This window comes from Mya arenaria, chromosome 3 (genome assembly GCF_026914265.1).
Source record: "Mya arenaria isolate MELC-2E11 chromosome 3, ASM2691426v1".
Lineage (NCBI taxonomy): Eukaryota > Metazoa > Mollusca > Bivalvia > Myida > Myidae > Mya > Mya arenaria.
The window spans coordinates 91,714,455-91,738,416 of record NC_069124.1 but is presented as its reverse complement, the minus strand read 5'-3'; the positions used below and the strand labels follow the sequence as shown (position 1 = coordinate 91,738,416).

The 23,962-nt window shown below is 40.3% G+C and overlaps 1 protein-coding gene across 1 annotated transcript; it reads left to right on the top strand.

Annotated features, from left to right (window-relative positions):
• Positions 1-2,016: 2,016 nt before the first annotated feature.
• Positions 2,017-19,167, top strand: LOC128229009 (uncharacterized). Its single transcript, XM_052940632.1, has 3 exons — positions 2,017-2,475; positions 18,253-18,357; positions 18,615-19,167. The coding sequence occupies exons 1-3, from the start codon at positions 2,328-2,330 to the stop codon at positions 18,731-18,733; spliced, it is 372 nt and encodes a 123-aa protein (XP_052796592.1). The 5' UTR covers positions 2,017-2,327; the 3' UTR covers positions 18,734-19,167.
• The last annotated feature ends 4,795 nt before the right edge of the window (positions 19,168-23,962 follow it).

Here is a 23,962-nt window from a genome sequence, read left to right as displayed (position 1 = left end):
ACACATTGTACCACACTGTACAACACAGTGTCACATAGTACCATATAGAGCACATAGTGGCAAATAATACCACATAGTGCCACAAAGTAACACATTGTACCACACTGTACAACACAGTGTCACATAGTACCATATAGAACACATAGTGGCAAATAATACCACATAGTGCCACAAAGTAACACATTGTACCACACTGTACAACACGGTGTCACACAGTACCATATAGAACACATAGTGGCAAATAATACCACATAGTGCCACAAAGTAACACATTGTACCACACTGTACAACACGGTGTCACATAGTACCATATAGAACACATAGTGGCAAATAATACCACATAGTGCCACAAAGTAACACATTGTACCACAATGTACAACACAGTGTCACATAGTACCATATAGAACACATAGTGGCAAATAATACCACATAGTGCCACAAAGTAACATATTGTACATCACTGTACAACACAGTGTCACATAGTACCATATAGAACACATAGTGGCAAATAATACCACATAGTGCCACAAAGTAACACATTGTACCACACTGTACAACACAGTGTCACATAGTACCATATAGAACACATAGTGGCAAATAATACCACATAGTGCCACAAAGTAACACATTGTACCACACTGTACAACACAGTGTCACATAGTACCATATAGAACACATAGTGGCAAATAATACCACATAGTGCCACAAAGTAACACATTGTACCACACTGTACAACACAGTGTCACATAGTACCATATAGAACACATAGTTGCAAATAATACCACATAGTGCCACAAAGTAACACATTGTACCACACTGTACAACACAGTGTCACATAGTACCATATAGAACACATAGTGGCAAATAATACCACATAGTGCCACAAAGTAACACATTGTACCACACTGTACAACAAAGTGTCACATAGTACCATATAGAACACATAGTGGCAAATAATACCACATAGTGCCACAAAGTAACACATTGTACCACACTGTACAACACAGTGTCACATAGTTCAATATAGAACACATAGTGGCAAATAATACCACATAGTGCCACAAAGTAACACATTGTACCACACTGTACAACACAGTGTCACATAGTACCATATAGAACACATAGTGGCAAATGATACCACATAGTGCCACAAAGTAACACATTGTACCACACTGTACAACACAGTGTCACATAGTACCATATAGAACACATAGTGACAAATAATAACACATAGTGCCACAAAGTAACACATTGTACCACACTGTACAACACAGTGTCACATAGTACCATATAGAACACATAGTGGCAAGTAAGTAATTAATATTTTAATACAAGCACTAAATCATATTCGTAGGCATTAAGCATTGATACTATCACCTTAACGTAGGCAGTGGGCACTTCGAGACATAGACAAATGTATTTCCCCTGACTTCGGGCATGAGCAGTCGTTAAACTTGATATCTACTTCCTCTTCTTCCAATCCACTCATCTATTTCTGTTCTTATCACTTCGTACCTGTTTAAAAAAGACTGCTATTGGAAATTATTGGTAATAATCTCCTTAATCCTTACTTATCATGTATGTAATTTATTTCTTTGCTTAATGTACTTTTACACAATAAATATTGTTTGAACAAAATGTAGTAGTCACATTTACGTGGACCGATATTTTACTAAAAATGCATATCCATATAAAACATGAGTTTATGATCGTCATTTAATTTACGAACAAAAGAGATCATTTCGAAAATTGATACTCCACGTTTAAATACTCCAATGACCTTCCACGAGATTCCCAGAAACTCCGTGTAAGTTGATGCCTATGACGATGTTAGTGAACAGGTGATAATTAAAAGTAGCAGCCTCCTATTTGGTTTTTTGCCAGTGTCGTCAATATCTGGTCAGTGTCGCCACTTCTCGAATATCAGCACCGCTATTGGCATTTTATCTCCCATAGTGTTCCTATAAAACATTACCGTTACAAGCTTTGCCTTCAGTCAACACGTGGGAACAGTTCCAGAACCAACACTCTTCATTCTTACTTTCCGTTTTTCATTTCCGATGGTAGTGGCGTCACAGAAACACAAATTATAAATAATAAAATACAATAAGGAACGCAATAAACCTTCGAACAATATAGACTCTCGCGCTTCAAATGAGTAATTTGGACATATACGTCAAGTAACAGGATACTCGCGGAATCGAATGGCAAAACTAAGCAACAACTTAATTTTTAAAAGTTCATTAAACAGGAAATCATAAAGTGTGTTTGAAAATTACACTCCAGAGTAATAATCTATATTTATAAAGCCGGGATAACTGTCTGACATGAATTCTAATATGATCGTATACTGTTTCGTTTCTGTTCTGGTCGGGTTATGTGTCGTCTCGTCCTACCCGCTGGATGACTGGTCAGTGGCAGCAGCTATGGGCGACCCATACACAGACTCCGGCTCCGAGGTGCTCTTCGATGACGGTCAGTATTTAATACACTCTTATATAATAGCTATTTAAAAAGTAAAAACATCTAAAGTAGCATGCTATGATACACTTTGTAATTTACGTTTAAAGGGCAGAACATAAAAATACTACTCAGATTATATTTTTTTAGACATGATAGGTGAATTACTTATTGCTGAGGCATAAGATGTAACTGATTTAAAAATGGCATTAACATATCAATAAACAGTTATGTTCTTGTAAGTTGGAGTAAGTAAATATAATTGGTATTTTGTCAAAGATTGCATTTTAACAACTGTATTCGTTTTTTTTATGCCAATGAACACCTTTTCATATTTTTGATAACGATACATTTTTCCATCGACATTCGACATCGTCATAGTCATGTTCCAAATGTCTTAGAATGTAACCTGTATTCAGCAGGCGAGGAACCAAACTATGACGTCATACCTTTAATACTGTAAGACTTCAAATCTTAACGATAAAGCGGGGTACTTATTGAAACTGGCGATTTCATTGGCTGGCCATATAAGTTATGACAGGAATAAACGTAGCGATAAAAGAAACGACAAAATAATAAATCGACCTTAAAGTTTAAACTCAACCTCAAGTACATGACCTAGGCCATACCAAACTGATTCTTTGTTTAGCGTCATGATCCAATTTCAAAACTTACAAAAACGGACTGGATATCCGAACAAAAGAATTCTCTTCACAACAGTTACCATTTTATTAATGAAAATCATAAAGCATCATATTAATTTATAGGTCCATACATCAAGCAAATTGAACATATTAGGAAATATTTCTTGACTCAGATACAAAAAATTCATGCTCTAGATAACTATATGTTTCTGTATAATTCAGATGTTCGTATAAAAACATTCTGAATGCTGAAAAACGCCCGATGACGCTAAACATAGAATAATGGTACGACCGTATGTGTTGAGCGCGGCACACCATGTCCACATGTCAACTAGCGGGTCGAGAGGGGAATGTACCCGGGCTTACCCTCTGCAATGTGGCAATGTCTTAGACTGATCTTTTAATGGCATTATGGTAGAAAAAAACCCAACATTAAAATACATAATAAGGCCCATATTATACTAAATCTATCCAATCAACATCGGTGTGTTCATACCACGTGATAAATTACGTCATAATGTTACGTCGGAAGGCATCAAACGAATACTTAAATCAAATATAAATTTACTATTTCTTTACCATTTTAAATGAAACATAGCGCCGTCTACGCCGCCGACAGAGCCCCGCCTTCGGTCTTTTACCGAAGTTTGGTCAAGAGTTTAGTTTCTTTAAACACTTCGATAAACCTTTTCTCAAAACCGCCGTCTGACGGAGCACTGTCAAAACATATCTTACAAACACGTTTGTCAAAGTGTTTGAAAAACTAATCCCCTAATCGAATTCCGGTAAAAGACCGAAGACGGGGCTCTGTAAGCGGCATAGACTGCCCTTTGTTTCATTTAAAAGTGTGGACATATAGAAAAGTAATCTTTGTTTTAATTTCTCATTCGAACAAAATATTGCCTTCCGACGTAGCCTTTATGACGTAATTTATCACGTGGTATACACACACTGAACATGTTCTCCCCATACAATTATAAAGCGCCGTGGGCGTCGGTTATATGTGACCCAGAATGCCACCCTCAATTTTCATTTTTTTGCGGTCCAACAGACGTGATAAGGTTTAAGTAATACCCATTCTTAATATAACACATCAAACGATTTTTACATTTAGTTATAGAAGATCCATGACTCTGATTTTATAACAAATTGAAATCATTACCAGTAACCATTTGTCAGCGTGATTCAATATTTGTTGAACATTAATAGAATCACTTGCAAAATACAATTTGCTTGGCAGTTGAGTGGTCTTAAAGCAACTCGTGTGGGATTAATGTTTGCTAATGCCAAGTGAATTATTGGTTCCATTTTAACAATAGCATTAATATCTGGAAGACACAAAACAACAGCTATGATAAAATACTATTTAAGGGAACCTGTGCAACGTTTTTAACCGAGGCTGTTTATTGAACTAAATTGAACTGGATTGTCACTCGGACTCTCCGATCGTTTTTTTTCCATGACCAAAGACCTGTAAAACATGAAAAACACACACCAAAATCACCAAAGGCACAATTTCTCAACGTGTTGTTTTTCATACAGTGTTATATATATATAAATATTAAAATGCATAGTTTAGAATCATGATTGGGGGCACAATAATTGTGGTTGTTTGACATAATAAATTAATAATATTTTAAAACAATTGCTTCGATACGTGTGGAATATGCTCTATCGAAAAAACAATTATTGTGTGTAGGTACATACTAACAGTTTTTAAGTTTGTAGTGGTCTACATTATATTTTGTAAACTACCAACTAACTGTGCCAGACACAAGTTATATCTACCGCTTCACCTGATTAAAATCAATAACTGCTGACTGCTGATTTACTAAATAAATAAATGAATTAGAACACTTGCAAAATACTGCCTTCTCATTGGACAAATATAATGTTGACCACGAAGAGACCATTGCGCTGTTACTTGTTTGTAAAGCGCTCGTGTAATTGTATTGCGAAGCTGTTATTTTGTACATTACCATTTTGATAAATTCGACTTTCATGTATATCAACGCATATATAATTCAATGAACGACACTTTAATGTATTGTTAAGACAAAACAAACCTAGAGGGTATTTTTAAATCATGATTGTAGTCACATTTTTAAATTTTTAAAATTCTTTAATGGATGATTATTGTGAGGATAAAAATCTTATCATGAATTTACATCTGGTCAAAGTAATATATATATATATATATCTAACTGTACTTTTTCTTTATTCTAATTGTTTGAATATAATGTGAGTTTGTAATTTGTAAGTAGTTATTTTTCTTTTAGGTCAATTGTTCTAATAACGGGTGATAGTGGTCTAGTGGTATAGGTGTCCGCCTCTCACCCAAGAGGTTGTGGGTTCGATCCCCACCAGGGGTACTTTCTCATAGCCTCTCAAAAAGGACACAGTACTGGTTACTGCCCAGGAAACGGACTCGAGAGTGATTCTATAAGCTATCAGCTTTCGTCACAATCGAGCTAAAATACATTAGTATAAACCAATTGTTTTAATCATTAAAATCTGCAAAACGTCAATTTCGCTGTTTGAAAAATCAATGAAAAAGTTGAGCGTTGGAAAAAAGGTTTAATGCCAGGGATTCCCATCGAGTTTTCACTGGCCGTGTCAGTATTGTCCGGTTTAATGACAGGAATTTCCATTAGGTTTTCCCAGATCATGCCAGTATTGTCCGGTTTAATGCCAGGGATTTCCATTGGGTTTCCACGGACCATGCCAGTATTGTCCGGTTTAATGCCAGGAATTTCCATTGGGTTTTCACGGACCATGCCAGTATTGTCCGGTTTAATGCCAGGGATTTCCATTGGGTTTCCACGGACCATGCCAGTATTGTCCGGTTTAATGCCAGGAATTTCCATTGGGTTTTCCCAGACCATGCCAGTATTGTCCGGTTTAATGCCAGGGATTTCCATTGGGTTTCCACGGACCATGCCAGTATTGTCCGGTTTAATGCCATGGATTTCCATTGGGTTTCCACGGACCATGCCAGTATTGTCCGGTATAATGCCAGGAATTTCCATTGGGTTTTCCCAGACCATGCCAGTATTGTCCGGTTTAACGCCATGGATTTCCATTGGGTTTCCACGGACCATGCCAGTATTGTCCGGTTTAACGCCAGGAATTTCCATTTGGTCTTCCCAGACCATGTCAGTATTGTCCGATTTAACGTCAGGGATTTCCATTGTGTTTCCACGGACCGTGCTAGTATTGTCCGGTTTGAAGACAAGGATTTCCAACGAGTCTCCCCAGACCATGTCAGTATTGTCCGGGTTTAAAAACGCCAGGGATTTCCATTCAGTTTTCCCTGACTGTGCCAGTATTGTCCGGTTTAAACTTTAAACACATGGATTTCCATTGGGTTTTCCATGATCGTGCCAGTAGTGTCTGGTTTAAACACAGGGATTTATAACGAGTCTTCCCAGGGATTTACTTTCGGTGTTCACTGACCGTGCTCATATTGTCCGGTTTAGCCACATGGATTTCCATTGACCCCCGACCCCTACACACACTTATTTTATTCGATGGTCTTTCCATGGCGGCAAGCCCAATCTGTGGAAGTTTCATATTCACGTGAACTATTTGTGTTGATTTCTTTTTGTTTCTCCTCTTGTTTGTTTGGTTGGTTATGGCCTTTATTTGGCCCATGTGCCGTTAAACAAGACCACACCTTCCATTAGGCAACCAGTTAATGAACAATTTGATACCGAAGAAGATTATCTTTATAACCTCTTAGCTTCCTATCAAAATATGATGCTAGTATATGAAGTTGTTGTACTTTTAATTTTCAATTATACTATAAATATAATTATAAACTACAGAAACACTCGCATTATCCGAACGATGCCATTCAAACGCAATGTCATTTGAAGATAAAAGTAAAGTCAAACCGTGTGTTAATATGATATTGGTTTAAATACCAAAGTCGTTACCAAACCCTGTATTGCTATTTTCAGTTGCATCATCAGTTTGGTATATGTAATTTGCATCTGGATGGACAGATATTTGATCGATTAATTGCGTACATGCGTTCAGTTGTGTATGTGTTGATCTGTTATAAATTAGTCACGGCAGTGTTGGTATTAGAAAGATCAGTTGGGTCTGTGTCTGTGTTGGTGTTAGAAAGGTCAGTTCCGTCTGTGTTGGTGTTAGAAAGGTCAGTTTCGTCTGTATTGGTGCTTGAAAGGTCAGTTCCGTCTGTGTTGATGTTAGAAATGTCAGTTTCGTCGGTGGTGGTGTTTGAAAGATCAGTTACGGTTACGGCGGTGTTGGTTCTAGAAAGATCAGTTACGGTGGTGTTGGTGCTTGAAATATCAGTTTCGTAGAAGATGTGTTTGTGTGTGAAAGATCAGTTTCGTCTGTGTTGGTGCTTGAAAGATCAGTTGCGGTGGTGTTGATGTTTGAAACCTGTCTTGTGTACTTCTTGGTTGTTCGATTTAAGTTTGAATGATTATATGTATGCTAATCTCGAATTTTACATGTTTATCATTTTGTTGCTGGTTGTGTATTATTATCAACATTGTAAGTTACTTCATAAAAACATGCCTTGATTCCGTTCCGAATAGAAAGTATTTCGGTACATGTTATATCAAATGGCCAGATTGTTTTCAATGAAACCGCATTACATTGAACTTGGTTAGGTCTCTATAATTTACCACTCTAGAACGCTATTTTTGCCATAGAAATTATTGCGTTATGTCGTGTCGTCCACCACCTTATTAATACTTGTCATTACTGCTCGGAAATCAGTCAAATTAGACAACCATCCCGCGGGCTGTATAGAATACATAATTACATGGGTCTCCGCAGAGTCAGTTGAACTGGGCCTAATATAGCCAAGCGCTATAACTGGATCATTTTCACCGACAGATCTGTGACAGCTACATGTAACTGATGATATTGTGCAATATTAATGACCATTACGTTAGAAACTACGATATATTAACAGGAGTGCGTCTGCTGCATGAGAAATTGATAAACGAACACTATATTACCACAATTTGCTTCCATGTTGGTGACAAATTGGTTGACTGACGTGCTCGTAAAGCGTGAGCAGCCTTCCTTCCATTCACTTCCACTTTGGGAAGGTCTTCCGCCCTGCCCATGTCATAATGAACAGGTCCACAGCAAAGAGAGCCATCAGTCTTAATTAGACGTTGTGGAATATGACTGTTCCATGTATAACGAGAGGCAGTTAGACGTCATGGCTTAATTCACCCTGAGATTTGGCAACAATCACGGCGATGCCAGAATGAGGCTGTCACGGAATGATTTCTTTAACTGGAAATGAGATTTGAAAGGAATAATAGCTCGAAGCAGACCATTTGATCTTATTCAGATCATTAAAGGGAACAGTTGATCCGATTCGTTGGTGATACAATAGCGTAATTGTAATTATATGTCTTCAACCATTTACGTACATGTAAATGAGTTAGTTCATGGCAATAACAATATACCATATACGTGCTCTTAGAGTGGACACATTAACCAGCCGATTTCATTTCTTAAAATGTAAATAAAAGATGCACTCTTACTCCCAAATAAGATGTACCACAATTAATACTACTGTTTTAATATTCCAAAAAGGATAAATTAATGTCGAAAACGATGGTACTTATGAAGGATACCTAGTTTAATTTGAAATAAATGAACATTAGACACGATATTTCTACCTTTTGAGACCATAGCAGACCACAGTAAATATTTTAACATTCACCAATCATTTTATATTTTTGCGCTTTCTGCTTTTAAATACACGGTTACAATTGTGTTATCAGAAACAAATATTTTCCATAAATGCATAATTTGGTAATTAGTTAAAGGTTTATCAGTCAAAATTGATGTCTGTTATACATGTGAGTGTATTGATTTTGAATAAGAGTGTCGCTTTAAACAGATGTTAAAAACAAATCGTTATTTTTAATAAAATATATCGTTAAAATGCGTCTGACATCATTCCCTCTTAAATATATATTTAAAACTTATATATGAACTTTAACGCATTAACATATTATAATTTAATATAAACTACGTATGCGATTAAATTGTCAAATGGAGCTCGATATAGTCATCAAAGTATAGTTGACCGCGACTAGCAACGTGTCTAATTTGTTTTACGGCGGCATTTGATCTTAACGAAAAATAGGGGTTCGGTCTTTGAATGGACATTTCCCTATGACATTCCACATGGCGTTGTGTGATTCAGGTATGAGGAGTCTATGAAATTCCACATGGCGTTGTGTGATTCAGGTATGAGGAGTCTTACTGAACGTTTCTGCGGAGCCTAGAAGTTTATTTGCGATTTTCATGTAAGCACGCGCTTCCAATGATAAGTCTTCTGATTGCCAGCTGGACAGAGTAAGAATGACGAAAGTGTTGGGTAAGATTGGTCACATGACCAACTTTGCACTTAGATGGATTGTATTCCATAATACAATGAACACTACAATTAATTATGGACTTGTCTAAAGGAAAAAAAACACTCATTGTCTAACAGACACTAAGTAAACCTAATTGAGGCAGTACGGGTAGAATTTGGCTGGATGGCTCAAATGCTTCTATTTAAAAATTCTAACAGTTACAACTAGTTATGAAATATGACGACATTTACTAGCGGTTGAAACCATAACAACATGGACAATTACAAAAAAACCCATACTTTTATGTTAAAAAACACCTTTATTTTTTTTTCTAATTTGGCTTCAAAATATTAGAATTTGACTTAAGTTTAGAAATGACATGATACTTTTTATGAATATCGGCACTGGTCTATGATTAAATGTAAGTATCTTGATTACGTAGATATATAAATGAAACACTTCTAATATCAGTAATGAAATATCGGTTACAAGCAAATCATGTCATGAGCACAGCCGAATTTTACTTATGTCCGGTAATGATCGTGTTAATCGGTGTATGCGCTCAGTGAGCTATGTTTTTATTATGTTCCATTGTTAGTGTCTACTTTTAGGGGACATATTTCCCTGAATTTATGCAATTATTGCAAATTGTTAGTCGCCGAATATGTCTGAAAACGATCAAATTGACTTCCAGATAAGAATTTTTTTGGGAAAACTTAAAATTGGTACATATGCGTAGCACTAAATTCTGTCATCGACGTTAAAGGCCGACAGCGATGCAAAAGCGGGTGGGGAAGGTCAAAAACTAAACCGTTAATAAAAACATGTTTTATTGAGCTTTGATGAACGATATTTTTTGGAAGTGAAACATCTATTCTTGGTGACATGTTTTGGGTTAGTTAGGTGTTAAACAAATAAAAAAAAAAGATTTTAACAAATTTTGGATCAGAAAGCATTCACATTATTACGGCAATGTCTGCGACATTAGTACTTCGTTTTAATGTCAAAACGCCCCAGACTACCTATTCAATAACGTCTTGAGATATCTTGATGATATCTTGTCAAATAAGAAAGTTTTTCAGAAAAATAATGAAATTTCGCTGATGAAATTCATTTCCGGGTTACAAAAAAAATATGTATCTTTTTTAAATAGCTGCAATCAACACAAAGCCGCAATACATTGTTGATTGGGCAGTTTTGATAAATTTGACTCACAAACATATTCTTTTTGTATTAGGACATTTCCGAGAAAACGTAAATGCTTTATGATTGGAAATCTGATAAAATATTATTTCATAAAAAAAGGCTCAACTCCTTATTACAGTTTTTCATGTTGCATCGGATATATGAGTCATTCTTGTTAAATATTAATCCTCAAAACTAAATAGAAGTTGATTTTTTAAAACATTTAAAATTTTGGTCCCTAAATCGACTTTTGCATCGCTGCCTGCCCTTAAACAGTATCAAAAATACAATTGGGATTAAAATACAACATCACGCACGCGCAATTGACAATTATACTCTATTAATAATACTATCACGTTACAAAACTGCTAATGCTCCCGCTTTTAAACTTTAAACGTGTTTCCTGACTAGGTTCGCTGGAATATGAATATTTAAGTGTTAAGTGCAAGTGTTGAAGTCATTGAATTACAAACACTGAAATAAACTAATCACAACCAACCAACGTTCAAAAAAGAACCCAAACCGAACTAATTATTATTTTCTCGATATGAGGCACTTGGATCATATATGATATCACGAACCTTTAAATCAAACAATAATACAATCGTTTTAACGAGATAAAAAAGCCCATATAAATCACATTTATAATTATACCTTTATTTATATAATGCTTTGTCAAAGTTTGCATAAATTAACAATACTATTATAGAGAATGGTTACTGTTGTTATGTTGTGTAGTGAGTCTCGTTGAGTGTATGTTGTTTTGTTGCGTTGTGAGTCTCGTTGAGCGTATGTTGTTTTGGGGCCTTGTGAGTCTCGTTGAGTGTATGTTGTTTTGTGGCGTTGTGAGTCTCGTTGAGTGTATGTTGTTTTGGGGCGTAGTGAGTCTCATTGAGTGTATGTTGTTTTGGGGCGTTGTGAGTCTCGTTGAGTTTCAGTCGTTTTGGGGCGTTGTGAGTCTCGTTGAGTGTATGTTGTTTTGGGGCGTTGTGAGTCTCGTTGAGTGTATGTTGTTTTGGGGCGTTGTGAGTCTCGTTGAGTGTATGTTGTTGTGATGCGTTGTGAGTCTCGTTGAGTGTATGTTGTTTTGGGGCGTTGTGAGTCTCTTTGAGTTTCAGTCGTTTTGGGGCGTTGTGAGTCTCGTTGAGTGTATGTTGTTTTGGGGCGTTGTGAGTCTCGTTGAGTGTATGTTGTTTTGATGCGTTGTGAGTCTCGTTGAGTGTATGTTGTTTTGGGGCGTTGTGAGTCTCTTTGAGTTTCAGTCGTTTTGGGGCGTTGTGAGTCTCGTTGAGTGTCTGTTGTTGTGTGGCGTTGTGAGTCTGGTTGAGTGTATGTTGTTTCGTGCCGTTGTGTATGACGTTGAGTGTAGGTTGTTTCGTGCCGTTGTGTATGACGTTGAGTGTATGTTGTCGTTGAGTGTATGTTGTTTCATGCCGTTGTGTATGACATCGAGTGTATGTTGTTTCGTGCCGTTGTCTATGACATCGAGTGTATGTTGTTTCGTGCCGTTGTGTATGACGTTGAGTGTATGTTGTTGTGTGCCGTTCTGTGTCACGTTGAGTGCCTGCAATGCAATGATCGTGTCTTTAAACAATCTTGATTAGTTGGCTCTGGTTGTTGTGATCGTCTCTGTTGCTATCATTGTTTTTTTTGTAAAATACTAAAGTTCACTACCCATCCTTGCTTGGCAAACCCTGGACCCCGAGTTATTTCAAGTTCTCAGTATAGACGTTTACTATATTTCCCAGCCATTATGATAATAAAAACGTTTGCGTGTTCAATTAACATTTATTTTCCCCCTGGGCTTCTGAATTTAATACGATTAATGACGCAATCGTACACGGCTAGTGTCGCCAAAACGAGAACAAGTCATATTTATGTCGTTTAACTGGCATTCCTGGTAAGTATAGTTAATATGTACTGGAAATATGTATTTTATGAATCTATAAAAACGACAATATTTAACCGCATAATATCATATATGATCTTCCCAACACAGATATTCAAATATCCATAAATGATCAATTATTCACCAGAAGCATATCCAGAACATTTCTTCGAGGAAATGATCTCAGTGTAACTGTTTTCATAGTTCTTCGAACATTTCAAGATAACCGTATGACGAACAGCTTTATTTATTACCCAAGTGTGTTTAACAATACAAAGGAAACTACAGGGGACAAGCTCAGTAATGAATACATGGAGACACAAGGTGAGGGCCCAAACGACTCTGAACGAGTGACACAAACGTTCACACACAAAAAAACAGACCGCACACGCATCAAAATGGCTCTATTAAAAATGCAGGAACGGTCAGTGAAAACGAGATCACTGGACCAAGAATCCCCCATGGGTTTAAACTAGTTTATATTGCCATAACCTCATACGTGTATCAAACGCTAGCGATTCAGGGGGTGGGGGGCAGCCATAACCTCATACGTGTATCAACCACTAGTGATTCAGGGGGGGGGGGCAGCCATAACCTCATACGTGTATCAACCACTAGTGATTCAGGGGGGGGGGCAGCCATAACCTCATACGTATATCAACCACTAGTGATTCAGGGGGGGGGGGCAGCCATAACCTCTTACGTGTATCAACCGCTAGCGAGTCAGGGGGGGGGGGGGGGCAGCCATAACCTCATACGTGTATCAACCACTAGCGATTCAGGGGGGGGGGGCAGCCATAACCTCATACGTGTATCAACCACTAGCGATTCAGGGAGGGGGGGCAGCCATAACCTCATACTTGTATCAACCACTAGCGATTCAGGGGGGGGGCAGCCATAACCTCATACGTGTATCAACCACTAGCGATTCAGGGGGGGGGGCAGCCATAACCTCATACTTGTATCAACCACTACCGATTCAGGGGGGGGGCAGCCAAAACCTCATACGTGTATCAACCACTAGCGATTCAGGTGGGGGGGGGGCAGCCATAACCTCACACGTGTATCAACCACTAGCGATTCAGGGGGGGGGGGCAGCCATCACCTCATACTTGTATCAACCACTAGCGATTCAGTGGGGGGGGGGGGGCAGCCATAACCTCATACGTGTATCAACCACTAGCGATTCAGGGGGGGGGGGCAGCCATAACCTCATACGTGTATCAACCACTAGCGATTCAGGGGGGGGGGGCAGCCATAACCTCATACTTGTATCAACCACTAGCGATTCAGTGGGGGGGGCAGCCATAACCTCATACGTGTATCAACCACTAGCGATTCAGGGGGGGCAGCCATAACCTCATACGTGTATCAACCGCTAGTGATTCGGGGGGGGGGGCAGCCACAACCTCATACGTGTATCAACCGCTAGTGATTCAGGGGGGGGGGCAGCCATAACCTCATACGTGTATCAACCGCTAGTGATTCAGGGGGGGGGGGGGCAGCCATAACCTCATACGTGTATCAACCACTAGCGATTCAGGGGGGGGGGGCAGCCATAACCTCATACGTGTATCAACCACTAGCGATTCAGGGGGGGGGGAGCCATAACCTCATACGTGTATCAACCACTAGCGATTCAGGGAGGGGGGGGCAGCCATAACCTCATACTTGTTATCAACCACTAGCGATTCAGGGGGGGGGGGGGGCAGCCATAACCTCATACTTGTATCAACCACTAGCGATTCAGGGGGGGGGGGCAGCCATAACCTCATACGTGTATCAACCACTAGCGATTCAGGGGGGGGGGGGGCAGCCATAACCTCATACGTGTATCAACCACTAGCGATTCAGGGGGGGGGGCAGCCATAACCTCATACTTGTATCAACCACTAGCGATTCAGGGGGGGGGCAGCCATAACCTCATACGTGTATCAACCACTAGCGATTCAGGGGGGGGGGGGGCAGCCATAACCTCATACTTGTATCAACCACTAGCGATTCAGGGGGGGGGGGCAGCCATAACCTCATACGTGTATCAACCACTAGCGATTCAGGGGCGAGGGGCAGCCATAACCTCATACGTGTATCAACCACTAGCGATTCAGGGGCGAGGGGCAGCCATAACCTCATACGTGTATCAACCACTAGCGATTCAGGGGGGGGGGGGGGCAGCCATAACCTCATACTTGTATCAACCACTAGCGATTCAGAGAGGGGAGGGGGCGGCCTTTACCATAAACTTTAATCAACTACTAGCGATTCAGAGGTGGGGCGGACCCGGCCATAACCTCATACTTGTATCAACCAATAGCGCTTCAAGGGGGGGGGGAGGCATGACCTCATACTTATATCAACCAATATCGATTCAGATGAGGGGGCGGACCCGGCCATAACCTCATACTTGTATCTACCACTAGCGATTCAGGGGGGGGGGGGCAGCCATAACCTCATACGTGTATCAACCACTAGCGATTCAGGGGGGGGGGGGCTGCCATAACCTCATACGTGTATCAACCACTAGCGATTCAGGGGAGAGGGGCAGCCATAACCTCATACGTGTATCAACCACTAGCGATTCAGGGGGGGGGGGGCAGCCATAACCTCATACTTGTATCAACCACTAGCGATTCAGAGGGGCGAGGGGGCGGACCCGGCCATAACCTCATACTTGTATCAACCACTAGCGATTCAGAGGGGGGAGGGGGCGGCCATAACCTAAAACTTGAATCAACCACTAGCGATTCAGAGGTGGGGGCGGACCCGGCCATAACCTCATACTTGTATCAACCACTAGCGATTCAAGGGGGGGGGGAGGCATGACCTCATACTTATATCAACCAATATCGATTCAGATGAGGGGGCGGACCCGGCAATAACCTCATACTTGTATCTACCACTAGCGATTCAGGGGGCAGAGGGACGGGGCGGACCCGGCCATAACCGCATGCTTATATCAACCACTAGCGATTCAGAGGGGGGAGGGGGCGGACCCAGCCATAACCGCATGCTTATATCAACCACTAGCGATTCAGAGGGGGGAGGGGGCGGACCCAGCCATAACCTCATATTTGTATCAACCACTAGCGAATCAGAGAGGGCGAGGGGGCGGACCCGGCCATAACCTCATACTTGTATCTACCACTAGCGATTAAGGGGGGGGGGGGCGGACCCGGTCATAACCGCATACTTATATCAACCACTAGCGATTCAGTGGGGGGCGGCGGCCATAACTTCATACCTGTATCAACCACTAGCGATTCAGTGGAGGGCGGCGGTTATAACTTCATACTTATATCAACCACTATCGATTCAGAGGGGGCGGACCCGGCCATAACCTCATACTTGTATCAACCACTAGCGATTCAGGAGGGGAAGGGGGCAGACTCGGCCAAAACCACATACTTGTATCAACCACTAGCGATTCGGGGGGGGGGGGAGAGTGGGCGGACCCGGCCATAACCTCATACTTGTATCTACCACTAGCGATTCAGGGTGGGAGGGGGGGGGGGGGTGCGGACCCGGCCATAACCTCATACTTGACCGGCCATAACCTCATACTTGTAATCAACTACTAGCGATTCAGAGGGGTGGAGGGCGGACCCAGCCATAACCTCATACTTGTAATCAACTACTAGCGATTCAGAGGGGGAGAGGCGGTCCCGGCCATAACCTCATACTTGTATCAACCACTTTCGATTCAGAGGGGGCGGGGGGGGGGGCGGTCCCGGCCATAACCTCAAACTTGACCGGCCATAAACTCATACTTGTAATCAACTACTAGCGATTCAGAGGTGGGGGCGGACCCGGCCATAACCTCATACTTGACCGGCCATAACCCTATACTTGTAATCAACTACTAGCGATTCAGAGGGTTTGGGCGTTCAAGTTTACTTTTTATGTCAATATCGGAGAAAATTAAATAATATGCTTAAACAATCGTATATATAGATCTACATATCTGCCTTTATACTTTAAAACATAACTTACGGCGCAACCCATACAATACTTTTCGTAACTAGTGTTATGACTATGCAAATTAGGTAACCGCATCACGTACTGTAAACTAAACGTAAACAAACAAACAAACAGTTCCATTGTCTGACCCTTTGGTCCTTTCAAAAGAAATCCTGTCGGTGTCAACAAACTAAGCGCCACGATGAACGAATGGTGAAGAATGCTGGGCTGACTCTTTTCACAGTGCCTAAAAGTACTTCGTCCTAAAATGGAAATGACGAAAATGTTCTTGCGAACCAGATTATGCAAGTAGTCGGGACACAAGAACATTGTATCTATTGTTAAATATAGCCATAGTAATTCAAATCAACACAAAAAATAGCCGACATCCTGCACTCCAGCTATGCTCCGTGATTCCAAATCAAATCTCCCTGTTTCTGGTGGATTTTACAACTTTTTTGGTGTTCCAGTTCACGGAGGTAATAGCCATGTGCACTTCTATCAAAATGACAAAAACCTATGTGGTAATCAACCAGCTAGAAAGCGATTTCGCACAGCTGAAAGCGACAGTGAAACTGACTTTAGAATGGTATTTTCAAACTTCAACCGCCAAATATGCCACAATTACATACTCGCTTGATCTGTCTGAAATAGAGAAATTGAAGAAAGCTAAACCAAAAGATTTTTGGAAATATTTTAAAAATAAGAATAAGTCGGTTTCTAATAAAATAGAGTTAGAATCCTTTCGAGAAATATTTTGAAAATCTTGGCAGTAATGTGTTTGATTGTTCAAACGAAGAAGCGGAAGATTTTTGTGAAAATAATGATTTTAATAAACAAAATGCAATACTAACGATATTGAAGATGAATTTCATTTTATATGCATATGTCCATGTTATTCCGATGTTAGGAAGAAATATTTAAAACGTTGTTACTATATGCACCCTTCTGTATACAAATTTCAACGATTATTGAAATCAAATGATAGAAATGAATTAATTAAACTAGCTTTGTATATTAAATATGCTCTTGTTATTCGAAATAATTTATTGAATGTTGAAAGATAAATATTAAGTTCAGCCTCCATCTTTTTGTAACACATAGTAAATGATAGTATGTTGCTTTGTTACACATAGTATGTTGTGTTATATAAAACAAAAACGTATTTACCATTACATGTTGTATATACACGTTGACATGTTTTATGAAAATATATATGTTTATGTAGATGATGTACATTGTATAAGTCTAAACAAAAATGTCTGTCTGTCTGTCTGTCTGTCTTGATCATTAATGACATCACGTAGTTGCTCGTTTTATTGGTTTGGTTGATTTAAATGGATTGAAATGTGTATTTTTGTTCTTTTATGTGAAAATCGGTAGATAACTGAGACATGATCGATGTTTATTATTGTCAATAAAATGATTTTATGTGGGACTATTTCCTTTCCTGCTGATGAAACAGTCCAATAGCAGTTTGTAGTTATGTTACAAATAGAATCTCTAATTCGTGTTTATTTTAAACCCGTGAATGAATTTGATACAAAGTGAACACTCCTTTGTGATCCTCTATCTTCATGCAGGAATTTTCTACATTGTAGAGGAGAGGTTTGTTATAGTTACATACAAGGGAGATGCATTTTAACTCGTATCTTTAATGGCAAGAGCTAACAAACAGCCCTCTGCTATTAAGTGTATTGATTTACCTTTGAAAATGTAAAACACTATTTCTTAAACTTTGTGTGTGTTTCAGCCCCGATGTCGCAATACGACCCCGCCGTGCTCGCCTCCCGCCCATACGTGCCGCTCTCCAGTGGAGTGGCCATGCTCTCCAAGCGAGCACAATCACAAGGATCAGGTACATCACGGCTAACATTCATTGATGAATATTAAAGACACTTTAAAACTTTCCTAGTAGATTGAGTAGGAATTTGTTTGATTTAGAAAGCACACCGCAGCTTTTATTGATACCAATGTCAAGGTATAGCTCTAGGTGCGGCCGTAAAGATAGTTAATTGAACGTCAGTCCTTGTTTATTTTTACATGCGCATTTCCTAAAATAGATTTTCGCATGCTGAATTGAATATATCCATTAAATATTGTGATGCCTTGCAGCCAGAAAGCGCGCCACACTGAGCCAGCTTCTTCGAAGACTTATGGCATTATACGGTGATGACGACATTCACTTCTCTGGGCGGTCATCTCATGTTCGCTTTGGGGCAGGTGGTCGATGATTTCAACTGATCACATCAAAACATCAACAACTTAAAATAACCAGATTTGTGTGTAACGAACATGCACAATGTTGTACATATCAATAAGTGTGTGCTTCTGTCTCTTTCAGAAATTATGAAGGACAATTGTATAATTTCAGGACTGTCACGACTCATAAAAAACAAATCGAGATATAGATTTATTATCAGTTATCGATTTGTATATACTCAATTGTGCAATCAACTTTTATCTTAAGATATATTCATATCATGCTACATTTCTTGATTGACTTCATATGGCAATCAACAGAAGAACCTTTAATTCAACTGTTTCTTGTAATTGATGACTGGCAGTCAGTCCTGGAATTTAACGACATGCCTTTGAACTGAAAGCTGCAATTATCTGCATTAAATTGCTGTCAACAACAGTTGGGAAACTTGAAATAAAAACTTAAATACTAGGTGGGTTATATTTGAATATAAATATTTTCCTGTTTACTATCATCTAGTGTTTTTCTTCGAAACTGCGACTCCAACTTGCAAGGGATGGCACCATTGGTTTAAATGTCTATCCTCTCACCCACAAAAAGACCAAGGCTTAGTGGATTTATCCTTGGTGGAATGTTCAGGGTTAGGAAACAATTAAATGCGTTTAATATACATATTATGTGTATAAATGTAGACACCATCTGTTCCCGATCACGGCCGATTCAAGAAGGCGGGCACACCTTGTGTATGGCCTGAAAAATAGCCTCCTATATAAACACTAACGAGATAGTGAACTTTATTCGATAAATCGTGAATAAACACTAATTGCAATATCCATACCTTACTATCGAGACAATGTTAACAAAGTAAAATTTGATCGAAGACAACCGCTAATGTCTGAAATGTAAACAACCTTTGTAAGTAACATATGTGTCCCTAGTGACCAGTAACATATGTGTCCCTAGTGACCAGTTACATCGAAGAAAAGTAATAACTTAATCAGAAACAGATTTGTTTCTGTTGTAAATATATGGTTACAATTAGAAGATAAGTAATTACAAAATGTCAAAGCTTACGATTGAACAGACATGGGCGAAATAGGAATAATTTGGGTGCTGATGCTTAATCATTCTCAAAAGACAAATATTACAGAATTAAATTGGAATAACCAAGACGGTTGGAATTACAAACGATACAAGGCAAACAAGCTTTAATTACAATTGCAGAGTTATAGTTAATTTAAGTCTCTCCCCGCACAGTTGCAGATACGTGGTCTAGTGGTACGACACTTGACTGTCAATCCAGAGGTCGCAGGCAGATCCGTGGTCTAGTGGTAAGACACTTGACTGTCAATCCTGTAGTCGCAGGCAGATCCGTGGTCTAGTGGTAAGACACTTGACTGTCAATCCAGAGGTCGCAGGCAGATCCGTGGTCTAGTGGTAAGACACTTGACTGTCAATCCAGAGGTCGAAGGCAGATCCGTGGTCTAGTGACAAGACACTTGACTGTCAATCCAGAGGTCGCAGGCGGATCCGTGGTCTAGTGTTAAGACACTCGACTGTCAATCCAGAGGTCGTAGGCAGATCCGTGGTCTAGTGGTAAGACACTTGACTGTCAATCCAGAGGTCGCAGGCAGATCCGTGGTCTAGTGGTAAGACACTTGACTGTCAATCCTGTAGTCGCAGGCAGATTCGTGGTCTAGTGGTAAGACATTTGACTGTCAATCCAGAGGTCGCAGGCGGATGCGTGGTCTAGTGGTAAGACACTTGACTGTCAATCCTGTATTCGCAGGCAGATCCGTGTCCTAGTGGTAAGACACTTGACTGTCAATCCAAAGGTCGCAGGCAGATCCGTGGTCTAGTGACAAGACACTTGACTGTCAATCCTGTAGTCGCAGGCAGATCCGTGGTCTAGTGTTAAGACACTCGACTGTCAATCCAGAGGTCGCAGGCAGATGCGTGGTCTAGTGGTAAGACACTTGACTGTCAATCCAGAGGTCGCAGGCGGATACGTGGCCTAGTGGTAAGACACTTGACTGTCAATCCTGTAGTCGCAGGCAGATCCGTGGTCTAGTGGTAAGACACTTAACTGTCAATCCAGAGGTCGCAGGCAGATCCGTGGTCTAGTGGTAAGACACTTGACAGTCAATCCTGTAGTCGCAGGCAGATCCGTGGTCTAGTGGTAAGACACTTGACTGTCAATCCTGTAGTCGCAGGCAGATCCGTGGTCTAGTGGTAAGACACTTGACTGTCAATCCTGTAGTCGCAGGCAGATCCGTGGTCTAGTGGTAAGACACTTGACTGTCAATCCAGAGGTCCCAGGCAGATCCGTGTTCTAGTGGTAAGACACTTGACAGTCAATCCTGTAGTCGCAGGCAGATCCGTGGTCTAGTGGTTAGACACTTGACTGTCAATCCAGAGGTCGCAGGCAGATCCGTGGTCTTGTGACAAGACACTTGACTGTCAATCCTGTAGTCGCAGGCAGATCCGTGGTCTAGTGTTAAGACACTCGACTGTCAATCCAGAGGTCGCAGGCAGATCCGTGGTCTAGTGGTTAGACACTTGACTGTCAATCCTATAGTCGCAGGCAGATCCTTGATCTAGTGGTAAGACACTTGACTGCCAATCCTGTAGTCGCAGGCAGATCCTTGATCTAGTGGTAAGACACTTGACTGCCAATCCTGTAGTCGCAGGCAGATCCTTGATCTAGTGGTAAGACACTTGACTGTCAATCCAGATGTCGCAGGCAGATCCATGGTCTAGTGGTAAGACACTTGACTGTCAATCCAGAGGTCGCAGGCGGATGCGTGGTCTAGTGGTAAGACACTTGACTGTCAATCCAGAGGTCGCAGGCGGATGCGTGGTCTAGTGGTAAGACACTTGACTGTCAATCCTGTAGTCGCAGGCGGATGCGTGGTCTAGTGGTAAGACACTTGACTGTCAATCCAGAGGTCGAAGGCAGATCCGTGGTCTAGTGTTAAGACAATTGACTTTCAATCCAGAGGTCGCAGGCGGATGCGTGGTCTAGTTATAAGACACTTGACTGGCATTCCTGTGGTCGCAAGTTCGTCTCCCCGCTTCGGCACTTACAGAATTAAAGGTTCCGTGTTACAGTGCTTTGTACTTTCTGTGCAATATTGTCCACAACCTCAAAGTACTAACACTCACTGGCCGATATCGGTGAATAAATTTCTGTTGACGTCGAAAGCTAGACGTCCCCCACACCTACATATACATCCCAAACAAATGGTATTAACTACATGCATGGCCATCGTTCCAGGAGACTACACAACGAACTCGTACAGCACCTAAGGTAGTGTATATAAACCACAGTATTAAACAATTCAACGAGGTATGTTTGTTGATTCTATCACATTTGAAAGAATCAGTGTAAAACAATGTTGAAGGTTGAAGGTTGAATTTGTTAGAATTTACCATGATTACTTGAAATTAAACATTATGACAATGGACGAATGAAATCAAATCGCAAAAACAAAGTCCCAAACGCATTTGTTGACGCCACATGATTTCTATTTTTCACTAATCTTAAGACGTTTTAAGCATAGTGAAAAATAGAAATCATGTGGCGTCAACAAATGCGTTTGGGACTTAGTTTTTGCGATTTTGTTTGAATGCGTCATTAATCCATTCCAATTGTCCTACGTGCATTTTAAAACAAACAATATCCAGCTCCGTTAAGAGCAATGGCGTCACATGGTTTTATTGTTCTTGAATACCCTCCATTATCATCATGTTCTCAATAAAACAAAAAAACCTACAGGGAATCTTCCATCCATACCTTCGTCTAAAGATGTCGCCTAAAAAAAGGCCTCAAAGGGCGCATCCGAACTGACCCGGCTCAGATTTAGCCAGCTTTAGTGCCTTTTACTTTCTGGCTGCCAGGAAGTAATCATAATTTACGAGGCAATGTAACCAGAGCATAGACTCGGTCACAAAGCGCGAACCAAGAGCACAGAATATACAAAAGGAAAATTGATCATTGGTCCTCCGTTCGAAGTAAAACATAAATTGACAGGCATGTACATTTAACCGGAATAAAAGTGATGCATAATGAACAGAAAGCACGTAAAGACACAATGAAATAGCAAGTTATTTAATGTCATGTGTTCTTATCGTATACATGGGCTCAGTTTCTCATCCTCAATTAAGAGAATAAAAAATAACGTTTACGAAAACGTGAAACCAATCTATCATAAAATAACTATATCATAGCAACAGACATACTGTAAATGATAATCCTGCTTAAACCTAATTACATCCTGTATGGCAATTTGTCATTTTACAAGGAACAACTCCCTGTGGATACAGTGTAGTCCTTCTCAGCATCCGTTATTAATAGGTTTGCTTTTAATCTGGGGAAATGTTAAAACTTTATAGCCAATACATCGAAAAGCTTGCACAACCATGCACAAATGATCAGTGAAAACAAAATAGTCCGAAATTCGGCGTACCAAAATACGGAAGTGGTTGGTGGCTGTGTAGGAGGACGGGGTGTCATGGTTTGTTTAGTCCAGAAAAAATGGTTTGGCAGCCAGCCTATTGTGATGGATGTCCCATGTTGCAAGACAATTTGCCGTGCAATGACATCGAAGGTTCAGCAGCTACTGTTCGAAAATGAGCCTTTAGAACATTGTGATTTTGAACCAAGCGCCAAATCTATGGGCAGTCATCAAAGAAACTACCGACTGCCAACGTTATCAATTGGGCGTCTTCTTAAGCGTATCATTGAACTTACTGCAGAACGGGCGGGATAAAAAGCCGCATAACACACACACACGCACGCACGCACGCACGCACACACACTTAAACCATCCAAAAAGTCGTAGCTATAAAATACATTTGCATGAACCGCGTGGCGACAAACGAACTCTTTGATGAGTTGAAAATGACTGCTCGAAGCCACCGCTGGGACGGTACAAATTGGCATTGCGATTATGCTTTACGAGAATTTTTTGCTACTTTATTTAACAGTGCATTTTGGTTTCATGGCGTATTTTAGTAATAGAGTCACACTATAACGTGATGCACAAAATAGTTCCATTATGGAAATAAAGCATAACAATTACCGTCTCGGTTTGATTAGAACGTTTCATTGACACTACTTCTTAATGCACTACAACCAACGTCCCATAGCATCTGTTTTATTATTGTTCTTTTTTTCGAATCATTAAGACATATTCAATGACAACGAAAGATCCAAATATCACAATGTAATACTGAAGTCAGGAGTCAATCTCAACTT

What these genes read in the sequence shown, in the direction of transcription:
- LOC128229009 (XM_052940632.1), top strand. Translation starts at nt 2,328, where the DNA reads ATGAATTCTAATATGATCGTATACTGTTTCGTTTCTGTTCTGGTCGGG. An exon ending in CGAGGTGCTCTTCGATGACG is followed by an intron (nt 2,476 to 18,252) that starts GTCAGTATTTAA and finishes TGTGTGTTTCAG; the next exon opens with CCCCGATGTCGCAATACGAC. An exon ending in AGCACAATCACAAGGATCAG is followed by an intron (nt 18,358 to 18,614) that starts GTACATCACGGC and finishes GATGCCTTGCAG; the next exon opens with CCAGAAAGCGCGCCACACTG.